This window comes from Pristis pectinata, chromosome 8 (assembly GCF_009764475.1).
Source record: "Pristis pectinata isolate sPriPec2 chromosome 8, sPriPec2.1.pri, whole genome shotgun sequence".
Classification (NCBI taxonomy): Eukaryota; Metazoa; Chordata; class Chondrichthyes; order Rhinopristiformes; family Pristidae; genus Pristis; species Pristis pectinata.
The window spans coordinates 89,851,708-89,875,617 of record NC_067412.1 but is presented as its reverse complement, the minus strand read 5'-3'; the positions used below and the strand labels follow the sequence as shown (position 1 = coordinate 89,875,617).

General features: G+C 42.1%; 1 protein-coding gene across 3 annotated transcripts in view; it reads left to right on the top strand.

The window, feature by feature from the left end:
- eda2r (ectodysplasin A2 receptor) overlaps window positions 1–22,840 on the top strand; it is a 39,698-nt gene extending 16,858 nt beyond the window's left edge. For all 3 annotated transcript variants that reach the window (XM_052021919.1, XM_052021920.1, XM_052021921.1), the window contains 7 exons: window positions 961–1,046; window positions 7,345–7,509; window positions 8,287–8,427; window positions 11,445–11,544; window positions 16,028–16,529; window positions 19,362–19,411; window positions 21,642–22,840. In XM_052021919.1, the coding sequence (XP_051877879.1) occupies window positions 961–1,046; window positions 7,345–7,509; window positions 8,287–8,427; window positions 11,445–11,544; window positions 16,028–16,529; window positions 19,362–19,400 (1,033 nt within the window). In that variant the 3' untranslated portion in view covers window positions 19,401–19,411; window positions 21,642–22,840. The remainder of the gene's footprint in view (window positions 1–960; window positions 1,047–7,344; window positions 7,510–8,286; window positions 8,428–11,444; window positions 11,545–16,027; window positions 16,530–19,361; window positions 19,412–21,641) is intronic.
- Window positions 22,841–23,910: the final 1,070 nt, after the last annotated feature.

Here is a 23,910-nt window from a genome sequence, read left to right as displayed (position 1 = left end):
AAATGGCACAGAAGAGGTGTCGAGGCTAGCGTTGATCAGCCAAGATCATATTGAATAGCGGGGCAGGCTTGAGGTGCTAAGTCACCTACTCTTGCTCCTTCTTCCTGATGTTCCTGTGTTTTCTCTGGAGTGAAGGAGGCTGAGGGGTGACCTGGTAGAGGCATGTAAAATTAGATAATCTGAATTAGATAAAATGTAGATAATCTGAATCTTTTCCAATGGTAGGGATATCAAAAACAAGAAGGTATAGGTTTAAGGTGAGAGAAAGGAGTTTTAAAGGGGATTTGAGGGGAAAGTTTTTATTTAAACAGAGTGTTTGATATCTGGAACTAGATATAGACCTAATGTGGGCAAATGGGATTAACTAAATTAGTAAAAAGGTCGGCATGGACATGATGGGCTGAAGGGCCCATTTCTGTGCTGTTTAATTCTGTAACTCTATGACTCTGATTCTGTTATGTGTCATTATTTTATAGCAACTATTTCACTGACAACAAATAGAAGATATACTCATCTGGATTGGAAGCAGTGAACTTTGTAGGTGGCTTGTGCGCATTGCTTGGAGAACCATCGTTACTTCAGGCTTGTTACAAGACAGCAATTACCTTATTACAAACGAGAGAGTGTACATGTATTGTTTAACAGGGATATGTATGTTGATAGTTAACCAAGTGTGGTATGCCTTGACTGGAGGGCTGTCTCTGTGTCTAGGTCTTCCCCAGGATCAGGTTACTACTGTTCCTATGCACTGTCCTGACTGTGGAACAGGTGGAGTTCTTGGGGTTATTTTACAAATGTGTTTATGAGATGGTTTCTGGAAAAATTGTAAATGCTTTTTTTTATTGGAACTCCTTTTAGATCTCTGGGTTAGTGTTGGCTAATCATGGTTCCTCTTCTGCAGTCCTTTTTTGCTATAGGGCTTCAGGTTCCTTAATAAAACTTTGCCTTTATTTTTTGCAGATTCTACAGGAAGACCCGGCTTGGAGGATTACTGGACACAGAGTGTATTCCCTGCAGTGACCCAGTCACTCCCAATCAATCCCAGTGTAAGTGCCAGCTCCTCTGTACATTTCATACAGGGTCTGAGAATGTGCTAAAGATATCTAGTAGGTTTCCAACCCTTACTGTATGTATACCTGTACATAAATTCACCTACACATACTGCCACCATTGTTCACCTGATAATCCCATCTTTTCACACCAGTGGGATATCTGGTCTCCAAAATGTTTCTATAAGATAAGATAACTTTATTAGTCACATGTACATCAAAACACACAGTGAAATACATCTTTTGCTTAGAGTGTTCTGGGTGGCAGCTCGCAAGTGTCGCCACACTTCCAGCGCCAAGATAGCATGCCCACAACTTCCTAACCCGTACGTCTTTGGAATGTGGGAAGAAACCGGAGCACCCGGAGGAAACCCACGCAGACACGGGAAGAATGTACAAACTCCTTACAGACAGTGGTGGGAATTGAACCCAGGTCTCTGGTGCTGTAATAGCATTACGCTAACCGCTACACTACTGTGCCTGCCCCTATCTAATAATGGCCAGAGTTATAGGGAGAGGTTGGGTAGGCTAGGACTTTACTTCTAGAAGTGTGGGAGACTGAGGAATGACCTTATAGATGTGTATAAGATCACGAGATAGGGTGAATTCACACAGTCTTTTTCCCCAGAGAAGGGGAATCAAAAACTAAAGGGCATAGATTTAAGGGGGGAGGGGAAAGATTTAAAAGGGACCTGAGGGGCAACTTCTCACACAGAGGCTGGTCAGTATATGGAACGAGCTGCCAGAAGAAGTGATTGAGGCAGGTACAAGAACAACATTTAAAAGACATTTGGACAGATGCATGGATAGGAGGGCCTTAGAGGGATATGTGCCAAATGTGGACAATGGGACTAGCTTAAGTGAGCATCTTTGTTGGCATGGACGAGTAAAGCTGAAGGGCCTGTTTCCGTCCTGTAGTACTCTAACTCTGACTGCATAAATGGTCAAAGAAAGTGTAGGAAAGAGGAAAATACGATGAATGTGCTCCTAGGTGGCTGGCAGCCGTATCCTTGGTGATTCACCTTTACTTCCTGGGGACTTCAGGCCAGGCATGGGACCCATGCCATGCCTGGTGGGAGACAGGGTCTTGTGCCATAGAACAGTGGAACACCTGATCTGTGTCTACAGTTGCCCCCCAACATATCAGCCTTCTGATCTCAGTCCTTATTTTAGGGAGGTGTCAAGCACAGGTCAGGTCATATCCCCACAGGCAGTAGCTGAAAATCACTATCATATGTTTCACAATGACTATTAATAGAATGGTATTGGCAGAGACCTGGGAACAGGTTGTACAGTCACTCTCTCAGCCAGAGATAATATGTGACAGTGGAGGAGACAAAAAAAACTATATAAGTAAAGCAGATAATCTCCAGACAGACAGCAAATATTCAATGTTCTGTTATCTCTGAAGATAATTTTTGCCAAATTTGAAGCTCAGTCTTGCGTTGCTTCTGAATGGTATTCTTTATGCAGAGGAATTCCAGTCCAGTCCAGTGTGTGGACTGGAAGGGATTGGATGTGATGGAGTAATGACTGTGGTTGTCTTGCTGTGTTAGGCATCTGTTGCTAGAGGACAGGTGTCACACGGTTTTGCATTTGAAGGCATGCAGTGTGAACCTTCTGGCCAAGTCACGACATTCTGAGAGAGCAGGCTGGCACAGATTTGTGTGTGTTGATGGGGGTGGGGGGAGGGGGGGAGGCGAGGGTGGAAATCAGGACTGATGTGTTTGGTGAGAGCGGTGGGTGGAGTAAAGGGATTGGAGGCCAGGAGAATAGGTCAGAGGAAGGAGGCAGATCAGGGAGATGGGACCCTCCTGGCAATTGGAGAAGAGGGTTTGGAATGGGCATCGGGGAGGGGTTGCTGAGACTTGGGTAAGCACTTCACTTACCTCTCGATCCAGCTCTGCATATAAAGCCATGTGTAACACTGAGATGATGTGGTCCAAGTTAACCCAGAGAATGGACTGTGGTCTGGACCTGCCTGGGTGTTACCTGTCCAGTTTGCACAGCGTCCACCTCTCTCAGAACCCCTCAGGAATCCCATCATCCTACACCCTCTGTCTGGCCACATAGTCATTTATACATGCCTCCTATCTCTGCTTACACTGCAGTGTGACAATGACTGAGATAACTATCTTTTGAGGCTCTTTTTTCAATTTATCTCCTAACTCTCCATATTCAGCTTGCAGGATCTCATCCCACCTTCTGCCTAAGTTGTTGGTACCAATATGTATTGCGATCAGGGGCAGTTCACAGTGTCCTTCCAGAATGTACTGCAACTGCTCCATGACATCCTTGCTCCAGTACCAGAAAGAGAACATGCCATCCTGGAGTCATATTTGCAGCCACAGAAACACTAATCTGTTCTCCTTATGGTTGAGCCCCCTATCACTGTGGTACTCACACTCACTTTCTTCCCCACCTGTGTACCTCAACCACCTAGGCACTTGCTCCTTTCCCTTAAGAAGCCATCTCCCCAAGTGAGGCCCAAAACATACCTGTCTGAGAGGGAGATGGCCCCTGGGGAGTCCTGCACTATCTGCTGCATTCTGCTCTGCCTGGCAGTCTCCTGTTCCCTTTCTGCTGGTTCTTCTCTAAATGTGCTAGCCTTGCCTTGCAGATACTCCACATTGACTCCAGCCACTGCTCCAGCTCTGAAGCGCAGACTTCGTAGCTGCAGCTAAAGAAACTTCCTGGGCAATGGAAGCATCACTGGCTTCCTGTGTTCCACAGTGGCATTCAATATGACCAGACAATGCTGCAATGACTTGTCCTTAATCTATTCCCTTTCTCTAAGGAGTTTTATTTACAGTCTAACAATACTTCCATCAACTGCACACCTTTTTATTTTTATTTTAACTACTGTACATTAGTAATGGTAGAGATACTCACCTGATCCTGCTTAGTAATCGGTTGCCTCCTCTGCTACTTGTAACTTTTTGAATCCTGATATCACCTCTGACACTCCACCACTGGACTCGAGCAAGGAATGTTGCGTTGACCCTTTAAGCTTTTCCTACTCTTTATTGCCAAGTGTGCAATGAATCCCTCCTTCCATCACTTACCATTTCCCACACTTTGTGCAAAGTTACAATCCATTTGCACTCATCGCTGTGTTTGTTGTTGTATTTATTATTACCATGTATACTGTTTGCTCTGTGAGCTTCATGCGGGCAAAGAACTTCATTGCACCCTGGTATAAATGACCATAAAATAAACTAATCTAACTAATTAATCTGAGGCTCAACTCCTGGTACACATTCTGCGGGCTTCTATTCCCACGCTTTTTAAAGCTTTGTGGCGTGTGTTACAAATTTTCCATGTAGTGCAAAACAACAAGAAAATGGTTGTTATCCATGGGAAATTTGATTTTTCAATTGTGCGACCTCGAGAAAAAAGCATTATGCAAATTAATTTCTAACCAATAGTAATTCTCTGCATGGAAAGAGGCCACTGAGTTTCTGTATCCATGAAGGGCAAAAATAACCCACTCCCAGCTTTGCGTGAGATGAGGGTGATGAATCTGTTGAATTCATTGCCACAGGAGGCTGTGGAGTCCAAGTCATTGGGTGTACTTAAGGCAGAGATTGATAGGTTCTTGATTGTAAGGGTGGTTAAGGGTTACAGGGAGAAGATGGGAGAATAGGGTTGAAAAAACATCAGCTGCGATTGAATAGCAGAGCAGACTAGATGGCCTGAATGGCCTAATTCTGCTCCAATATCTCATGGTCTTATGGTCTTTGTTTTGTGATGTGGCACTCATCAAATGCTCATGCAGGTATATTTTAACTGGGATGAGGAATTCTGCCTCCAACCTTCCATTTAATCTTTGATTGAAAATGTTTTCCCTCTGATCCTTTAAGGAGAAAAAATGGTGTTGAAGTTGAGAAAGATTATAAGTACAATGCATTATGCTCACTATTAACAGGTCTGTCTCAGAGGATTTGTGCTATCCCATCTATAAATAATGATCAAATCATGATAAAGGTTGGTTCAGCAAAGTTCTACCTTACTGCTGTTTACACAAGCATACCAGTTCTTAACAAAAACAGAAAATATTTTTGAGTTGTAGCATCTGCGGTGTTTTGCTTTTCACTCCAGACTTTAGCTGTGTGACTCAATCTGTCAGGATGAATATCCATGTGACCTCTTGTATATTGTATGATTTTTCCAGTATGAAATTGCGTGCATAGTGAGAGATCTGCTGTTCTTAGACTATGGTATCAATTACAGTTCTTTCTTGCATACTGTCAGCTGTGGCTCACTTGATCTCACATTCAGTCTAAGTCTAAAGCTTCTGGGTTTGAGTCCCATCCAGAGATTTGAGCATAAAAATCCACCTGACACTGAGAGAGTGGTGCATGGTTGAAAAACTTTTTTGGGGGGGGGTAAGCTGATACATTGAGTCCTTAATGGTTCTCTCAGGTGGATGTAAAAATAGGCATGGCATTATTTAAAAGAACAAAGGGTATTATCCAAAAGTATCCTGGCCAATATTTAACTCCTCATCAGAATTTGTAGGACAGATTATCTGTTCATTCTCGCTTTAGTATCTTTGAGACTTCTACACCCCCCACACCGCCATCAGATCTCTGAACGGTCCATGAACACTACCTCATTATTCCTCTTTTGCACTATTTATTTACTTCTTTGACTTTAACTATTTTTGTAACTTAGTTATAGTAATTCTTCTGTCTTGCGCTGTACTGCTGCTGCAAAACAACAATTTTCATGACATATGTCAGTGATAATAAATCTGATTCTGATTTGAAGTTGGCTGCAGCTTTTCCTTCTTCCAAAGTACTTCATTGCTGGATAGTGCTAAGGATGTTCTGAAAGGAAGCTGAAGTGTGCAAAAAAAAACTTTTTTTTTGCTTTCAAATTCCACACCTTGTAAAAGATGAATTTATGAACATTTTTTTAAAGCTGCTACCATTCCATTCCCTCTCTCCTATCCCTGAATCACTGAATACTTAGATTACTGGATTCCATCCCTGCTTCTCCGCAATCACCTGTCACCAGCATTTTCTGTTGTTAGAACATAGAACAATACAGCACAGGAACAAGCCCTTTGGACACCATGTCTGTGCTGAACTTGATGCCAATCTAACCTAATCCCATCTGGATGGGGTCCATATCCCTCTATTCCTTGTCTGCTCATGATCCTGTCTAAATATTTCTCAAATGTTGTAATTGTATCTATTTCTACCACCTCCTCTGGCAGCAAGCTCTCGGCACCTACGTTTCCCCTCTCACCTTAAAGCTATGCCTTCTGGTATTTGACATTTCCATCCTGGGAAAAGACTCTTACGATCTACCCTGTGTATGCCTCTCATAATTTTATATATCAGATTGCCCTTCAGCGAAAACAGTCCAAGTTTGTCCAAACTCTGCTTAAAGCTAATGCTCCCCAATCCAAGCCACATCCTGGTGAACCTCTTCTGCACCCTCTCCAAAGCCTGCACATCCTTCCTGTAATGCAGTGGGAAGAATTGTTCTCCTTCAATGTTGTCCAAAATTTAAAAGTCGAAAAGTCGAGTTTGTGATATGCACATACATGTTTGTAAAGGTGCATTGAAAAACTTACTTGCAGCAGTGTCACAGGCACATAGCATCAGGTAAGCAGCATTCACAAGAAAAAACATAAATTAAGCATAAATAATACACAATTTTACAAGAAAGGACACAATTAGAACAAAAAAAAAGTCCACTGTCGTGTGACGTGATCAAAGTAGGTCATAGTGTTTCTCTGCTGTGTAGGAATTAATTTCAAAGGTTCTCAACTGTGATAGAAACCAGCTTAAAAATAATGTTGGTCAAACAATTCTCCCTTGGTAGGTGAAATACAGTGTGGTGACATATCAATTTGTGAAGAGCAAGAAATTCTCTGGTGTTTGCTGCATTGATGGTAACAGTTGATCTGGAAAAAGTCCCTACCCGTGACTTCAATGAGCTAGTGAAAAGTAAAATGCTAATGTTGCGTGCAACTTCACCTGATAGTATTGGGGAGAAAGTGCATGGAGCACTAGGTCATTTCTGTGTCCATACTTCAGTTGTGAAAGCTCCGGTCTCCTGGGGTTTACCCATGTGCCAATGTGTACCAAGAAAGGGTCGAGTGTGTCGGCAATGAACCCCTGAGATTTCACGAGCAGCTGGTCAACAATTAATCAATAAGGTGATGGAAGAGCTGGTGAAATGCTCGCCAGCTGTGCTGTGATGGATCTCCAGCCCAGGAATAAAATGTCTGTACTGCACAGGAATCTTACAGTTTCCTCTCTTTCTGTTTGCTTCACAGGTAACTCCAGAACAAACGTGGTGAGGGTTCTGAGCTCTGACAATCCTCCATATGACACTGCCCTTGTCGCTGTGATCTGCAGTGCCCTGACAACAATTCTACTGGCTGTCCTACTTCTCTGTTTCATCTACTGCAGACGACTGATTGCAAAAAAGCAGAACAATGGTAATGCTGGGTGGTGCTTGCTTATCCTGCTAGTTACCCGATCTGGTGTTACCTGCGGCTCAGTGGTTGCAATCTTGTTACCGCGTCAGGCTCAAGAACACATGAAAACAGGAGCAGGAGTGGGCCACCAGTCCCCTCTAGCCTGCCCGTTGTTCAGTATGATGACAGCTGACTATGGTGGCCTCAACTCCCAGACCTGTAGCCCTCAATTCCTCGATCTTTTGATCCTCCACCACCCTCTGTGACAGAGAATTCCAGAGATCCGCTACCATCTGAGAGAAGAAACTTCTACGCAGCTCAGTTTCAAATCTGATGCATTGCATGCATTGCCTCATCAGAGAATGGATGCTGCACTGATGTCCATTTCTAATGCATTTCTTCTTGGGGCAGTAATGCAGCCAATCCCTCTTCCCACCTTTTACAGTGTAGCATATATTAAACCCCAGCTTCACACTGCTCATTGTTATCTTTTATTCAATTTTATTATCAGCTGCCTTGAACCTTCAGGGCAGAGCAGCCACTACATTTCAAATATCTCATTACCTGTAAAGCAATTAGAACTGTCCCGGTGTGGAGAAAGTCATTTTATAAATAAGGTGGTCTTTTCTCCTATGAAGAGCATTCAACCCTTTCTGTTAAGCTTCTTAAAGTTAATGTGAAGTAAACTTAAAAGAAGAACTCTTTCCTTTCTGATGGAGCATATTAGAACTTCATCTAGATGCATCTTGGCACTGCCCTTCCCCAACAAAGTTTATTCACTCAGACTTCTCCTTTTAGGACTCCAGAGACCCCCAGTGAATGAGAGACCCAGAGTGGAGTCTTTGTCTTCTGAGGAACAGATGGGTAACACAAGCACTGAAGGTTTGATGAAAGATTGTCAGAGTATCAGTGCTGTGAATAATTCAGCACAACCTGCAGGTAAGAGAAGCCTATTATGAAAAATATGACTGCAAAGGTTCAAAAGAAGGTGACATTATACCACTTTAAGGAAATTTAGGGATGAACAGTACATGCTGGCTTCCCCAACGATCCCCAAATTCCTCTCCCCCCAAAAACCAGCGGTAAAACGTGTTTAGTTTATGACTTTTTGAGCCTGCTCTCATTCACTAAGATCATGATCAATGACCTTCCTTGTCCATTTTTCTGCCCACTTTCCAGATCCCTTGATCCCCTTAGAGTGTAAAGCTATATTAATCTCTGTCTTGAATAAGCTCGATAAATCTCCATGGCTCTCTGCTGTAGAGAATTCCAAAGATTCACCACACTCTGGGTGTAGAAACTTCTCTTCAATCCCTGATTCTGGAACTCTGTTCCCTGATTCTTCTCTCTCCCTCAAGGATAACAATGTCTCATCATCTACTCTGTCAAGCCTTCTTAGAATCTTGCACATATCAATGAAATCATCTATTAATATAAATGTCAGCTAGAATACACAAGATGCATGGAAGTTCATACTCAGTGAGGCACAATAGCATTATGCTGTGAATATTATGCTTGACATATCACTGGAGATGTACCTGCATCTTGCACAACATGCAAACAGAAGAAAGAGTTTAGCAGTAATCTAGTGTCCAGTCTAAGTTGTCTCAGTATTTCTCAGCTGCTGGTTTGCACACAAACAAATGCTGCAGTCAAACTGTGCACAGCTTGCTCCTAATTGGTAGAAAATAGGATGAATGACGTTAATCTGTTTGTTAAAGGAAGATGGTTCTTGATCAGGGTATGAGAAATCCTCCCTGCTCATCAAATAACTCCATGGGGTCTTAATATTCATTGGAAGCTCAATTTAACATCTCATTCAATGCTGTCCCCTCTAAACTGCACCTCCTCTTGGTACTACACTGAAAGTTAAATCTGAGGTGAGGTCTAGTCCTGGGGGCTTGCACTACAACCTTCTACTTCAGAGATGAAATGCACTCTCAGCTGAAGCAAATTGATTGTAAAAGCTGTAGATAAAGCTAGTTTAACACTGTGCCTAAGAGAGTACACCCTATCATTTGGTAGTGTGTCTGAGATGTAAGAGGATGCCATTTCATTCTGAAACTGGAGGACTAAACTCTTAGCTTTGTATCTCACTGAACAGGAATAGAAATCAGAGAATCAGGAGGTCAGAACATTTAATGTATGGTCCTTTCACTTTACGGACCATTAAAAATAAGCCTCTAATGTATCAAGATTGGTGTTTACATATGGATGTGTAAATGTAAAAATTTTCTTTACATTTTAAAAGTTATATTTTCCATAAACAGTCTCTCTTGAATAGCAACAGCAGTGAATAAGGGAGGCAAATGGAATATTGGCCTTTATTGCAAGCTCATGGAGAATGAAAGTTGGGAAGTTTTAGCTGTGACTGCATAGGACTTTGAAACCACACCCAGAGTCCTGCGTGTGGCTTTGCACTTGTTATTCAAAGAAGGTTGTAGTTGCCTTGGAGGCACTGCACAGTAGGTTCACCAGATGATTCCAGGAATAAAGGGTTGTCTTCTGAGAAAAGACAGAGAAGATAAGGTCTATAACCTCTCAAGTTTAGAAGAATGAAAGGTGACCTCATTGAAATAAATAAGATTCTGTCAGAACTGAACAAGGTGGAAGCTGTGAGGATGTTTCCCCTCATAGGGAATTCCTAATCTTAGGGATATTGTCTCTGGATAAATGAACAGTTGTTTAAGACTGAGATGCAGACTAATTTCTTCTCTCAAGTTTGTAAATCTTCGGAATTCTCTCCCCTAGAGAGCTTGGGATGCTGAGCAATTGTGTATATTGAAGGGTTGAGATTTTAGACTGTAGAGGAGTTGAGCAATAAGCAAGAAAGTAGAACCGAGACCAAAGATCAGACTAGTCATGACCTTATTTGATTGCAGAGCGGACTTGAAGAGCAATATAGCCTGCTCTTAGTTTTTATGTTCTAAGTGGCAGAGATTTTTCTGCACATAAAATAAAACACTTTGAACCAGCACTGTCCTACACAAGTTTCATGCAAAGCTCTGGGGCAGCAATATTTTAATGCACATAATATACAATGCATTATGAATATTAAAATTATGAGCCAGGGCCTTTTGTGTGAAATTGTGTATAAAATGTGCATGCACAAAATTTGCAGTGTACTATCTCACTGTGGCGTGAATAGCAGTTTCCATTGGGATCATCACTTCAAATAGTGCTGCTTCTTTGGTTCCAGATTTGGCCCTAAGTGGTAGGTTGTAATGGAGAAGGGCAACATGCACCTCCAATGGCAAGTGGGATATTGGTTATCAGTCATAGAGTTATACACCAATACAGCATGGAAACAGGCCCTTCAGCCCAATTCGTCCATGCCGACCAAGGTGCTCACCCAAGCTGGTTCCATTTGCCTGCATTTGGTCCATATCACTCTAAACCTTTCCTATCCATATACTTATCCAAATGTCTTTTAAATGTCGCTATTGTACCTACTTCAGGAAGAACTGAATCACCTCCTTGTCTCAGGAATTCTAGTTGAAGCATGCTTGTGCAGTCATTGGCCAAGCCACTCGTGAAGTTTATTTACTGTATATGGTATAGTTCCATAATAGCAATGCAACGCACTGCACACCAATCCACGTCATTGTAATGAACTTGGTGACCACCACATATTACTGCATTGTACTTACAATGGGCTGCCTTAATCATTTCCAAAGCACTTTCTGCCAAATGGAGTTTCCAGTCACACTTAGCAATCAGTTTCCAGATAAAAGTCTATTATGACATGTTTTGAAAATATTGCACTATACGGTGGAATTTCTAATCTGGATTATAGTCAGGGGGCTGTTGAGAGGAAATTCAGTGGGGACTGTGTAAAGTTTACTTTCTCCTGCAAATGAACTGGAACAAAGTTTGTGTTGCTGGTTACCAGAAGCAGGTAAAACTGCAGAAGGTCACTTCACCTTCACAAGTCCTTGTTCTGCGTTTACATTTAGGGCCAACAGACATGGTTCAGCCTGAAGACCCACCATTTACCTTGAGATCGTGTTTTGTGACCTATCTGTGTCCATCAGGATCCGATGACCAGGACAGAAGGTAAATTTGGTATCAAAGTACAATAGGGTGGTCATCTGGTATGTGTAGGGAGTTGGGGGCCAGTGGCGGTGATGGTGAAATATCACTTTAATCCACAGGAGTTAGTTAGTGATAAATGGAATTTCAAAAACCTGGTTTGCCCGGTTAGACCAGTGGCATAGCTAAATTTCTATTAAAATGTTTCTCAAGTTATTGGAATGCTAATCTTCCAGTGTATTGATTTTACTATAATAGGTTATTTTATTAATAAACAGCTGGTTTAGTGATAACAACTGCATCTCATTGTGCACATGAGCATAAAGAGTCGACAGGCTGTTCAGCCCAACTCGTTGATGCCATCTAAGCTAGTCCCATTTGCCAGCATTTGACCATATCTCTCTTAAACCTTTCCTATCCATGTAACTTTTAAATATTGCTATTGTACCTGTCTCGACCTCTTCCTCTGGCAGCTCATTATATACATATATGCACTACCCTCTGCGTGAAGAAGATGCCCCTCAGGTCCCTTTTAAGTCTTTCCCCTCTCACCATAAACCTATGCCCTCTACTTCTTGGTTCCCTTTCCCTGGGAAAAAGACTTGTGTGCATTCACCCTATCTATGTCCCTCATGATTTTATACACCTCTCTCAGATCACCCCTCAAGTCTCCTACACTCCTAGGAATAAAGTCCGTGCTTGCCCAATCCTCTCCTTATAACCCAGTCCCTCGAGTTCTGGTAACATCCTCATAAATCTTTTATACACTCTTTCTGTGATGTAATGATTTACTTTGAGCATGCGGCTTGGTACTCCTTATGGTATAGCTGTCTCCTATCAGAAACTCCTGTGAGAGACTGATGGGAAACAAGAGGAGACCTGATTACAGCAGGTCCTCACCCATTCAGGAGCTTGCCTTATAAGTGACAGATGTTGCTTCTTTCAGATCATGTGTTTTGGGGGGGGAAAGAGCTGGGGCAGCTTCTCCCAGTGACAGGTATTCCCACTCCAGGAGTTCCTGGCATATCCACGGAGGATGTTGCATGAAGAGAAAGGAGGAGCAGGATCCTTCACATGGATAAATATTGGCCTTCAGGGGCAGTCTGAGCCTGTTTCCTCTGGATGAACCCATTTCTTTTTGAAAGCTGCAGATGAGGAGGATGGGGCTGGGAAGGAATGGGAATCCCTCTTTTGAAGGCAGGCAGAGGTTGAGGTTTACAGCTACAAGGTCTACGCAAGCACCAGAAGTGTGCCTGTAACATCCTCTCGCCCATTTTGATCTGGTGCCTTCACACTGACCCCACAGATTACGGTGAGATTTTCACTGGAAGATACCTGTGTGAGTGTAATTGTCAGGGTCACGTTCTGAGGAACTCTGGCTCCATATTTTGGATCAGTGCTTATTACCGAGTTCTGTTTATTAAATTTAAATGTTTAAATTTAAATTTTAAATTTAAATTTTAAATTTTATTTACAGCGTGGTAACAGGCCCTTCCGGCCCAACGAGTCCGCGCCGCCCATTTTAAACCCAAATTAACCTACCCGTACGTCTTTGCAATGTGGGAGGAAACCGGAGCACCCGGAGGAAACCCACGCAGACACGGGGAGACCGTACAAACTCCTTACAGACAGCGACGGGAATCAAACCCCGATCGCTGGTGTTGTAATAGCCTGTAATTGTTTCCAAATGCGCTGGCTCAGACTGGGATGGGGTTCCCCCGATCAGTCATCCTCAAGCGTGAGGTGTGAACTTGAACATTATCACTTGGGGGAAGGTAGAGAGGATTACTGCTGAGTACAACCACTTCTAGCTGTAGCAACAAACAATCCACAGGAGGAACTCAGCGGATCAAGCAGCATCTGTGGGAGGAAAGGAATCATCGATGTTTTGGGTCAAAACCCTGCGGTTTCGACCTGAAACGTCAATTCCTTTCCTCCCACAGATGCTGCTCGACCCGCTGAGTTCTTCCAGCAGATTGTTTGTTGCTACAGATTCCAGCATCTGCAGTCTCTTGTGTCTCCACTTCTCAGCTGACATCCACAAATGCACTGTCCATCAGGGGTGAGTTACAGAGTGCCTCCAAGTGGTCACTATAAGCATTTTCCCACTTTAGCCAAGACCTACTGAAGTTAATGACAGCTCCCCATCAGTTTAACCCCATAACACTGGGAAGAGTTACTTTAGCAGTCATGAGAATCATGGATCTCCTTGGGCTGATACCACAGCAGGGCAAATTAGGAAGAGGAGACTTTTCTATTATAAAGTTATAGATGGAGTCATATCACAGTAACGGGCCCTTCAGCCCATTTTTTCAGGCTGACCATCAAGTACCCATCTATACCAAACCTGTTTCCTGACATTTAACCCATGACCTTCAAGGAAAAAAATGAAAGCAAGAATGAAGCTGACATGAGGTGAGATGATGAGATGAGATATCTTCATTAGTCACATGTACATCGAAACATACAGTGAAATGCATCTTTTGCATAGAGTGTTTTGGGGCAGCTCACAAGTGTTGCCACGCTTCTGGCGCCAATATAGCATGCCTACATACTTTTGGACTTGGTATCAGGAATGTCACAAAAGCCACAAAGAATTCACAGGTGGAATTTACCATTTGATTAACCTCAAGCAAACAGATCTGGCAATAAATATTCAGTTTGCTTCATCAGAAGGAATGAAAGTATTGTTGACCTTTGGTTGCCTTGGTTTAAATTCCATTCAACAACAGATTAACTGGTCTGAGCATGTGGTTAGTAGAATGTTGCTTTTGTGTGTAACCTCATGATAATACAGATTCCATGTGAACCTTTTGGAATGTCCAGCCCCTTGTGATGTAGCCTACTGCTTAGAACCTGTTCACATCAAAACAAAGTCTTCATAGTATTTCATCTGTTGCCCTAATGCAGGTACAGAAAGCAAGCACAGTATTAGATTTTCAGAGCAAACAATGACATTGTTAATTGTTTTTAATTGTATTACAGTATCATAACTCCTCAACTTTATCCTCTTCTTTCCGATTTTAAAATTCATTGCCTTAAATACTCCTAAACAGCAACAAACAATCTGCTGGAGGAACTCAGCGGGTCGAGCAGCATCTGTGGGAGGAAAGGAATCGTTGACGTTTTGTGTTGGAGCGCTGCATCAGGACTCAGATTGGGGAAGGGGAGTGAGCAAAGAGTCCGAGGGGATTGGGGTGGACTGAGGGAGGGGTGTAAGGTGACAGGCAGGTTGTGCCAGGTAGGGGAGGGGAGCAGGGGTGGAGCTGGGGGACAGCTGCGGGTGAGTGATAGATGGAGGCAGACAGAGAGAGAGAGAAATATGCAGAGGGAGATGGAGCAAGGTGCAGTGAGGGGAGTGTGAAGACAGCTGTTGGAGGGGGATAAGCAGGAACACAAAGGGCTACTAGTGCTGGACTCTGATAAGTAAAAGGAGTTGAGAATGGGAACCATTAGGGGAGAGGTAAATGGCAGTTGGAATATGAACACCCCTCTGCCTGCTCCCCTCTCTGTGGTTTCTGCTGCTCTCTGGCTCTTCGACCTCTTCTCTCACATAGTCCTCACTATACTGAAACCAAGGTTCTTTCCAGTTCTGCTTTGGGCTCTCAAAATGGTGCATTCTCACTTGTGTCCCCAGCAGCATGCATGCCTTTGAAAGAATGGATGCGATTTAACCATCTAATTTCATGACCAGCCATCCCCCACCTCCCCAGAGCCAATTTCTCCCTTTCAAATGTAGGATAAGACAGCAGAAAATTTGACCTGGGTAATCCCCACAATGACGATGACCAGAACAATCAGGAAGAACCTGTTGCTGCTCTTTGAAACAGATCTTTCCATCTTGGAGAAAAGGCCTTCTCCAGATTTAACTTCCCATCTGAAAGATAGCGCAGACTAGTAAGGTACTGAATCTTCTGCACAGGTTTGTTAAACCTAAAACATTCTGTTTCAGGAGCAAGTGTACCACCACTGAGCCACACCTGACACTTGTACGTGGTCCAAGTTGATTGATGTATGCCACTGCCTTCCTGTGTTCCAGTACTGAATGCATTCTCGGGTGTTGGCAACTCCTTAGATATCTGGTAACTGAACTTCCATCTGAAGATCAGATTCCATGCAAAACTGGGAAATGTCAATGTATGCTGAAATTTCCATTGCTTGATTGTGACAAGTGATCCAGTCAAACTTTGGGATGGGTTTCAGTGAAGACCAGTGATTTCTCTTCTTGCACTTGGGCTGTATTTTTCCAATTGGACAGAAGAACATCCCAACTGGACGGCTGCAGTAATTGGTTCTACACACACATCGCTTTATGGAGGCAATTGGCATAAATATGATCTAAAATAGCATATAGTATTACAAATTGGGCTCATCATTCACTAAAGGTAAGACAATCACAAGGAGACATGGGCAGCTGAATTTCCAACACTTAACACGTGAAGTGGTGCTTGATATAAGATTTTGTTAGTAATTATTTATTAATAACCATTAAATTCTGTTTTGACAGCACAGTTACCTGTCCTGCATTCTCTAGCTCCCTTCCACACTGCTCCCCTGAAAGTCAACCACTGGTCCAAATGACTGGCTGCAATGATTGTCCAACCCCGAGGACTTCAAATGGTGGAATAGGTGGTGAGTTCCTCCTGGAATGTGATGAAAGTGCTACTATTCTGCCAGCGGGAGGAACCCACAATACCGCCACGGTGCACTGTGCTTCAAGGTGCCAAAGCAGACTGCAGCACGTTCCTGTTGAATGCACAGAACTAGACCTACAAGCATACCTGGTGGATGAGCAAGATGAATGCACTGTGGTGGCCCAGGAGACTGCAGCACACTACCAGCGCTCGAGACCACAAGAAAGGCCGGCTACAGCTTCCGGTAGCATCGGACCTGATCCTTGTGTAAAGGAGTCATGGATGTGGAAACGCAGTGAGAGTAGATCAGAGGAATGCCACAGCATTAGATGTGGTAACTTTCAGCTTTACAGTCTATCCACTGGGAATAACCAGGTAAACAGTTGTTTCCATTAAAATGAAAATGATGTGTTGTTTGATGTCTCAGACACATTTGGAAATAATTGGAAGTTTGTTTCTTTTCATATTTTTATCTTCCTTTCTTATAATGGGCACCATTTTGCAGCTGAGAAATGGGCACCTTCTACTTGGTTCTTAATAGCCACAAGAATTACCGTGGAAAACAAAAAAAATCACTCGTATCACTAAGGCCCCCTTCTACACAGCCAATACAAATATGCTGTGTTATTAAGCATTCATATGCATTAATAAACACTTCAAAACATTTAAAAACCTAAAAGGAGAAAGGACATTATAATTAGCATTTCAGCATTCTTAATAGCAGTTTTTCACTTTAAAATACGATTGCGAAGGACAAGGCAATGAGAAGTGGGTGCTCACACCCAGACAGCATGGGAGATGTGTATGTAGGAATACAAATGTATGCATCCCTGCTGTTTGGGAGGCATTTGAAATTATTTTGGTGTGGCAGTATGTCTCAGAGATGGAATCTTGGGCTGAGACCTCACAAAGTGCTCGGATCCACGGATAGCAAAGCTGCATTAATCAGCACTGAGTGTAATCAGCATTTGTGTTCGGAAGTTGCAAGGTTTCATCTTCTTCACGTTTCTCCTTTCTCCAAGGAAACATCTTCCTTTTCCCTCGCTCTCATTACTGTTCCCAGGTTGGATCTGGTTTACACTGGTCAAGTTTCCTTATTCAGTTTGTGCAGTTGCTTAGGCATGTAGAGGGCCTGATAACATGATCTCAGACTAATTTGTCATTAAATGGAATTTGTTAGTTTTGGGATCCTGCCACACTATTCTAACTATGGTCCTTATTTTTGTCATTAGAAGATCTTCTACAATGGAAAGGTCTTTACTCAAAGTCAGCTAATGATGTATCAATTACCTCCTTCAATAAGGAGTTAGTGATAAATGGTTCCAACAAGAACAGTCAAATATGGAGAGGTTATTACCTTACAGTGACTAAGAAGATCAAATTGTGCCTTCATTACATAGAAATCCAGTACTTAGGAAGTAAATTGCTCTGATTCCAGTTATTTATAACTAAGGGCATCGGTTATAATTCAATAGTAAGTCAAATAAATTTTTGAGTTTATAGGGATTTGTTTTGAAGATTGCATTCTATGATTCCATCCAGTTTTTCTGGGAACATTGCAACTCAATGGGCTTTGAGATTATCATTACAACAGAGGGCTCAGATCATTCATATTTTATTTGGAACATAAAAGCATCATTTAAAGAGTGCAACATAGCAGGATAAAATAGTGTAACTTTGAGACACTGGAGTGTTATGCTCTGTTGATTGAGGTTAACTCCGAGTCTTCTCCTCTTGGTTGGGTTACCTTGCTGAAATAGCCGATGATAACACACATCATACCTCATCTCCTGGAAAGAATGGTTTAATAAGCTGAAAAACCTTTTCTTTGTTATTTCCATTGTTCTTGTATTTTTGCACCAGTATGTGATGTTTCCTTTCACATACTCTTTGTCCTTGTAGCACTCTGAGTCATGCTATCATGGAACTTGGTCGACAGCCCAAACTTGTTACATTAGGAAACTGTTGATCATGAGATTTATGTTCGGTAGGGGTGGCACCCATTCCAAGCCCTTCTAAGTATATGGAACTGCATTTGTTATTGACAGTGACCTGTGTGCCTAGAGCAAAAATAAGACAAACTGGCTTTGTGTGTGATATATGGGAGATCTACAAAGTTCATGCTCTCACAGGAATCTGAGTGACTAGACATCTCCAAACATCATCCAGTGGGAAAATGAGACAAGCAAAAACCTGGTAACTGAGAGTTCTCTCACCTCTGACCAGTAGTTTTTTTTCCCTCTTTTGTTATTTCCATTTTACTTTCACCGTCCTTTATTTCATTAAAGGTGCTGTGATCATTGTTTCTCTGAATTTTTCTTTGTTCTTCATCAGCTTTACTAGAACATAGAACAGTACAGCACAGAACAGGCCCTTCGGCCCACAACGTTGTGCCGACAGCTATACCCTCCTACCGACAGAATGCCCATATCCCTCTATTTTCCTCTTATTCATGTGCCCATCCAAGCCCCTCTTAAAAGCCCCCAATGAACTTGCCTCCACCACCCTATCAGGCAACGCATTTCCAGGCATCCACCACTCTCTCAGTAATAACATACCCCTCACGTCTGTTCTGAACCTATCCCCCCTCACCTTAAGTACATACCCTCTGGTATTGGATTGCTCAATAATTGGAAAAAGATATTGCTTGTCCACCCTATTTATGCCCCTCATAATTTTATACACTTCCAACAGATCACCCCTCAGCCTCCGCCGCTCCAGAGAAAAGAGCCCAAGTTTGTCCAGCCTCTCCTGATAGCACATGCCCTCTAATCCAGGCAGCATCCTAGTAAACCTCCTCTGCGCCCTCTCTAAAGCCTCGACATCCTTCCTATTGTGAGGTGACCAGAATTGCATGCAACACTCTAACTGCTGCCTAACCGGAGTTCTATAGAGATGAGAGGGGGTCAGGTCATTTTGAGTTTGAGTCCCGTACCGTGGTGCTTTATGTTGTTGATCTCCCAGGCATATCAGCCTTCTTTTCTGCTGTATCTTGGTGATCACCTGTTCCTTTTCATGTTAAAGTTAATGTGAAGTTTCAGGAATCCATTATGCAGTTCCATCATCACCTCGTCAAAAGATAAAGCCACCTTGTGCAGTCCACTACCAGCTCTAGAAACTTTAGCAATGTCTTTTTCTAGATTGTGCTTGTGCATCCTTTGCCATTTGATTAAGTTTGTCCAGCTAATTTACATCTTTCTGTATTAGATTCCTGATTGGGAAAATGTTGGTCAAAAAAGCCTGTGAACCAACTCAAGGTAAGTCTCTTCTTTGCCCCTCCTCCATTCTCCCTGATTTTCACCTCTTTCCCTTCCTTGGTGGATTCCTTTCTGAATTGATACTCATTTTTGGAAGGTCAATGGAGGGAAATATTTTCTTAGAGACTGCTGCCTACAGAAAAAAACAATGTATGTCTGCATTCTCCTCCTGATAAGCAATGTTGAACCCCTGGCATGGTTGGTACTGTCACATTTAATTGGAGCCGGAGGTAAACCTCTTCTCCTTTGCCCTTCATTTCTGCCACACCAATTAAAATAATGACCACTATTTCACTGGCAGTAAGAGCTGCCTATGAAGTGCAAACCACTTTGAGGAGGCCATTTACTGTGAAACTATTGAAGTTGGGTATTTCTTCTCCCGAATCATCAATTACTCTGCCTGATCTTTGGAAGTCCATCAACTTCAACCCCTGTCACCACCTCCTTTCCCTTCCGCAAACTCCATCCTCCTCTTTGACTGAGGGTTTTAGACTGAACCAGGTTCTATACAATTGATTTTCCAACCTTGTATCCATTTCAAGTTGTCCTTTGTTCACTTCCACCATCTTAACAATGACTGCCTCTGCCCATAACTCAGCCTGTCTATATTCAAAAGCTTCATCCAGACTTTTGTTGGTTCCAAAAGTAAATTACTTGAAAGGTCTCCTGGCCAGACACCCATCCTTGATCCAAAGTAAACTTCAGTCTATTCAAAATGCTGCTGCCTGTGCCTTGCGTCACACGAGTCCCACACATCCATCGCTCTGGTCATTACTAGTCTACGTTGGTCTCTGTCACCAAAATCTGGAAAATATTTATCTTTCTGATTCATCCCAGATTCTGCTTAACTTACTATAGCCTCCTCTGGATATACTTTCAACCCTCTGACTATGTTCTTCCTTCACCCAAACTGCTTTGTTTCTTCACTCACTGTTGTTTCATTAGGACCCTTCATTAAACCATCACTTCTCCTTACTTTTGATCCATGGTATTTAATCCTTAAATGCAAGCTACTTTTATTAAATCTAGAGGCACGTAATGTGTGCAGTGTTAATGAAATTGAGAAATTGAATGTCTCCTGACTTGAGACATAACTCTTTGCAGAGTTTTCAGTAAGATTTATTGTTACTTGGACGTGTATACCACACAAAAGTTAATAGGATATTTCCAAATGCTTGTGACTTATGTTGAAACACTGCATCAATTATTCAGTGCCAGAAATGCCCAACAAGTAGCCAAAAGATAATTGATCAGTTTATCCATGTTTTGGAAGAATTGATTAAGGGACAATTGTTGGTTTGGAATCCAAGTCTACAAATAATGTCACAGTTCATTTCTACATTAACCAATGAAACAGGATTATTTTAAGGTCTCTTCTGCAGTGCAGAACTGCCCTAGTTGGAGTGTCATTCTAACTTGAGTTCAAACCCTGAAAGTTATGTCAATTATCTTATTTATAAATGTGGTTATGTTTTGGTGAAGCTTATCCCAGAAATGACAGCACACCCAGAAAAACGTGTTAAAGCGGCACCCCTTGACATGGAGGTTCAGGCCAGTTTTGTGTGAGGCATCCAGCAAGATACTCTATTGCAGATGAAGTGCAGGGTACTGTGCCCGATAGATAAGTCTTGCATGTGTGTCGACCTATCTATTATGCACGATACCTTGCATTTCATGAAATTAGTGCTTTATGCTAGCAAACCACTACATCTGCCCAACAGCCTCTCTACATGTTGTATGAATATATTTTTAATATATTCCATTGTACGGCACATAGAATCATTGCCCTATGGTAAATGATTGCTCCTAGATAGACCTAGCTGATCTCCCTAAACATTACAAGTCTAGCTCCACTGATACGTACAGCATATACTTCTCCATTAACAACTTTGGTTCAGTGAATCTTAGATAAGTGACAATGGGCAGGTGGTTTGACGTTTGACATAAAAAAGATTGCCAGAGGATTTTATTGTAAGGAACAGGAGAAGTGGCAGGACTCAAAGAGGCAGAAGTTGTAAAGACTATCTGTATGAATTTGGGAGTAACCTAATGAAAAGAAGTAGTCAAAAACAAAAGGGGAAAGGCTCACTGTCTCCTTTCCAGTTTTATGACAATGAGATCAGATTGCATCAGAATGAAAATGTTTTATGCTACTCTTATTGTTATATTTTTTTCTGTAACTCTATGTCTAATTGTAACATTAAATTATCACCATTTCCTCTTGTTCCAGGTGTACGCATTTAGCTTCCCGCAGACCTTGTGGGAAGGTTAAGTGCTCAAGTTGGATTTCTCACCACTGAACGTGAAGAGGAAGAGGCATTTAGAACATAACAGTCCCACAGGGAGATGGGGAATGACAGGAGGGGAGCTGAACTTCTTCAGCTACCTTAGCTGTTATCCCCAACATTGGTGCTGGATCCTTTGAAGACCCTTCAGCCGGTGCAGTGATTTGATGTTTTGGATCATCTTGGAAATCCCATCAGTGGAACAGGGAACAAAATTTATGGTGTGATGGACATTGATTGGAACAATTAATCTGTAGCAATTAGGGCTCAGTTTAAATTCTTCTCTAGCAAGGTGAGGTAATGAAGATTAATGGATTTGAGGACCAATTGATGCTCAGCAATCTAGCTGATACAAAATCCTGTTGCAATCTTAAGGGGCATGATGACCATTTAGACAATCTAACTTTGTTACTGAGGAATACATTTTGTCTGTTCTATTCCTGTGATACCTTTCAGTAATGAGATTACTTTCTGGAAGGTGTGACACCTCAGTTCTCTACATATTGCTGATATTCATTGCCAATAGCTCGGTAATACTACATAATAACTACCTGTTACAGCAGCACCTAAGCAGGGGCTCAAGAAGCAATCAAAATGCCATAAGAACACTTATTATTCCCACTAGCCTTAAGGTGAAAATGTAAGATGAAATATCTTCTGGGGGAAATAGTGAAGAACATTAACCATTAAAGAAGATATCTGAAATATCTTGCAGGGCATTCAAGAAATAAATGAACATAATACTGTGATTTAACCCTGTGGAATTTTGTATTCTGTCATCTTCTACCAGGAGTTTCTTGAACTGCTTGTTTATCTGTCTGTGTGACTAATATCCTATTTCTGCAAGTTATTTTGATAACATTACACTAACATTTAAGATTTAAAATATCTCATTTGGTTATTAATTCAACTTTTTATATAAAACTGTGGTTGGTAATGTTGGTGTAAGATGTTTTATGTTCTTTAATTTTCTTGTAAGTGAAGAAAGAGTAGGCTCAGAGCACAGCCACGAGGAAGACCTTATCAGTTATCAAAGCATCCAGCACATAGTATCAAGGCTCTGAAAGGTGTGCGGAGAGCTTGGGCCAAGTGGAACACACCTTCCACTCTCAGACCCCCCTGTGGCTGTCCTTCCACACTCCCTGACCACTGGATCCAGGTTCATCTCTCATTCCGTTTCCTCCACTTTTTAATTCCCGCTACCCCGCCCTCCCATTAAGCAAGCTGTTCCCTCCATGTTGCCAACCTCTGGAGTGCCAGGGTTTGTTTCTTTTGCTTCAAGTCTGTTGCTCATACTAAGGGCTTTTGTGCTATATGATAAATTCATTCATGAATGTTTAAGTATACAATTAATAGCTTAATTATAATATTATTAATTAGCTTAGGGCATGGTAGTATAGTGCTTTTTGGGCTGGTTATTTGAGTAGTGTCCAGAGGCCAATAAGTAAACATGTTTGAATCCCAGTTTGGTGGCTGGGAAATTAAAATTCAAGTATTAAAATAAATCCGATTTTTTTTCAAATAAAGATCATATCAGTAACGGTGACTTTAAAAAAAACCAGATTGATGCAAGTATAAAATACAACAGATGCTGGAAATCTGAAATAAAAGCAGAACATGCTCAGCAAATCAAGCAGCATCTGTAGGGGGAAAAGAAACAGTTAACATTTCAGTTTGATAGCCTTACTTCATTGTAAAGCCCATTCAGTCTTCAAGGTGGGACATCTGCAGTCCTTGCCCAGGCTGGCATACAAATGATTCCAGAATCACTAATGTGGTGGACTGCTACTTGTCTATTGAAGAGAGGCTATTGGGGAAGGCAGCAAGTGTTGACACCAGCATTGCTCATGTCCCTTAAATAATTACTTTTTAAAAAAATCTCTGAAGAAAATGGCAAATGGCTGTTTCTCATATGTAATCTTGGATGGCGTGAGAGGAGGGATACTTAGTCATTAAAGATCATCTAACGGAGCCCAACCTAGTCTCGGCTAGTATCCACACAGATGTAGTTCCATATGCTGTATAGCTTCAAGTGGATATCCTGCTTAATGTTTCCACTTCTGAGGTTAGCCAGATAAATGCTCAGCCAAGCCAGGGATCAAATCCGGACACTTTTGTGTCTATGTGGTATATTGCCGAACTATGTGTTCCAATTTTCCAGTGTGCCATGTGTCGTTCCTTTGAGCATATGTGAAGCCCAGAGGACAAGGTCAA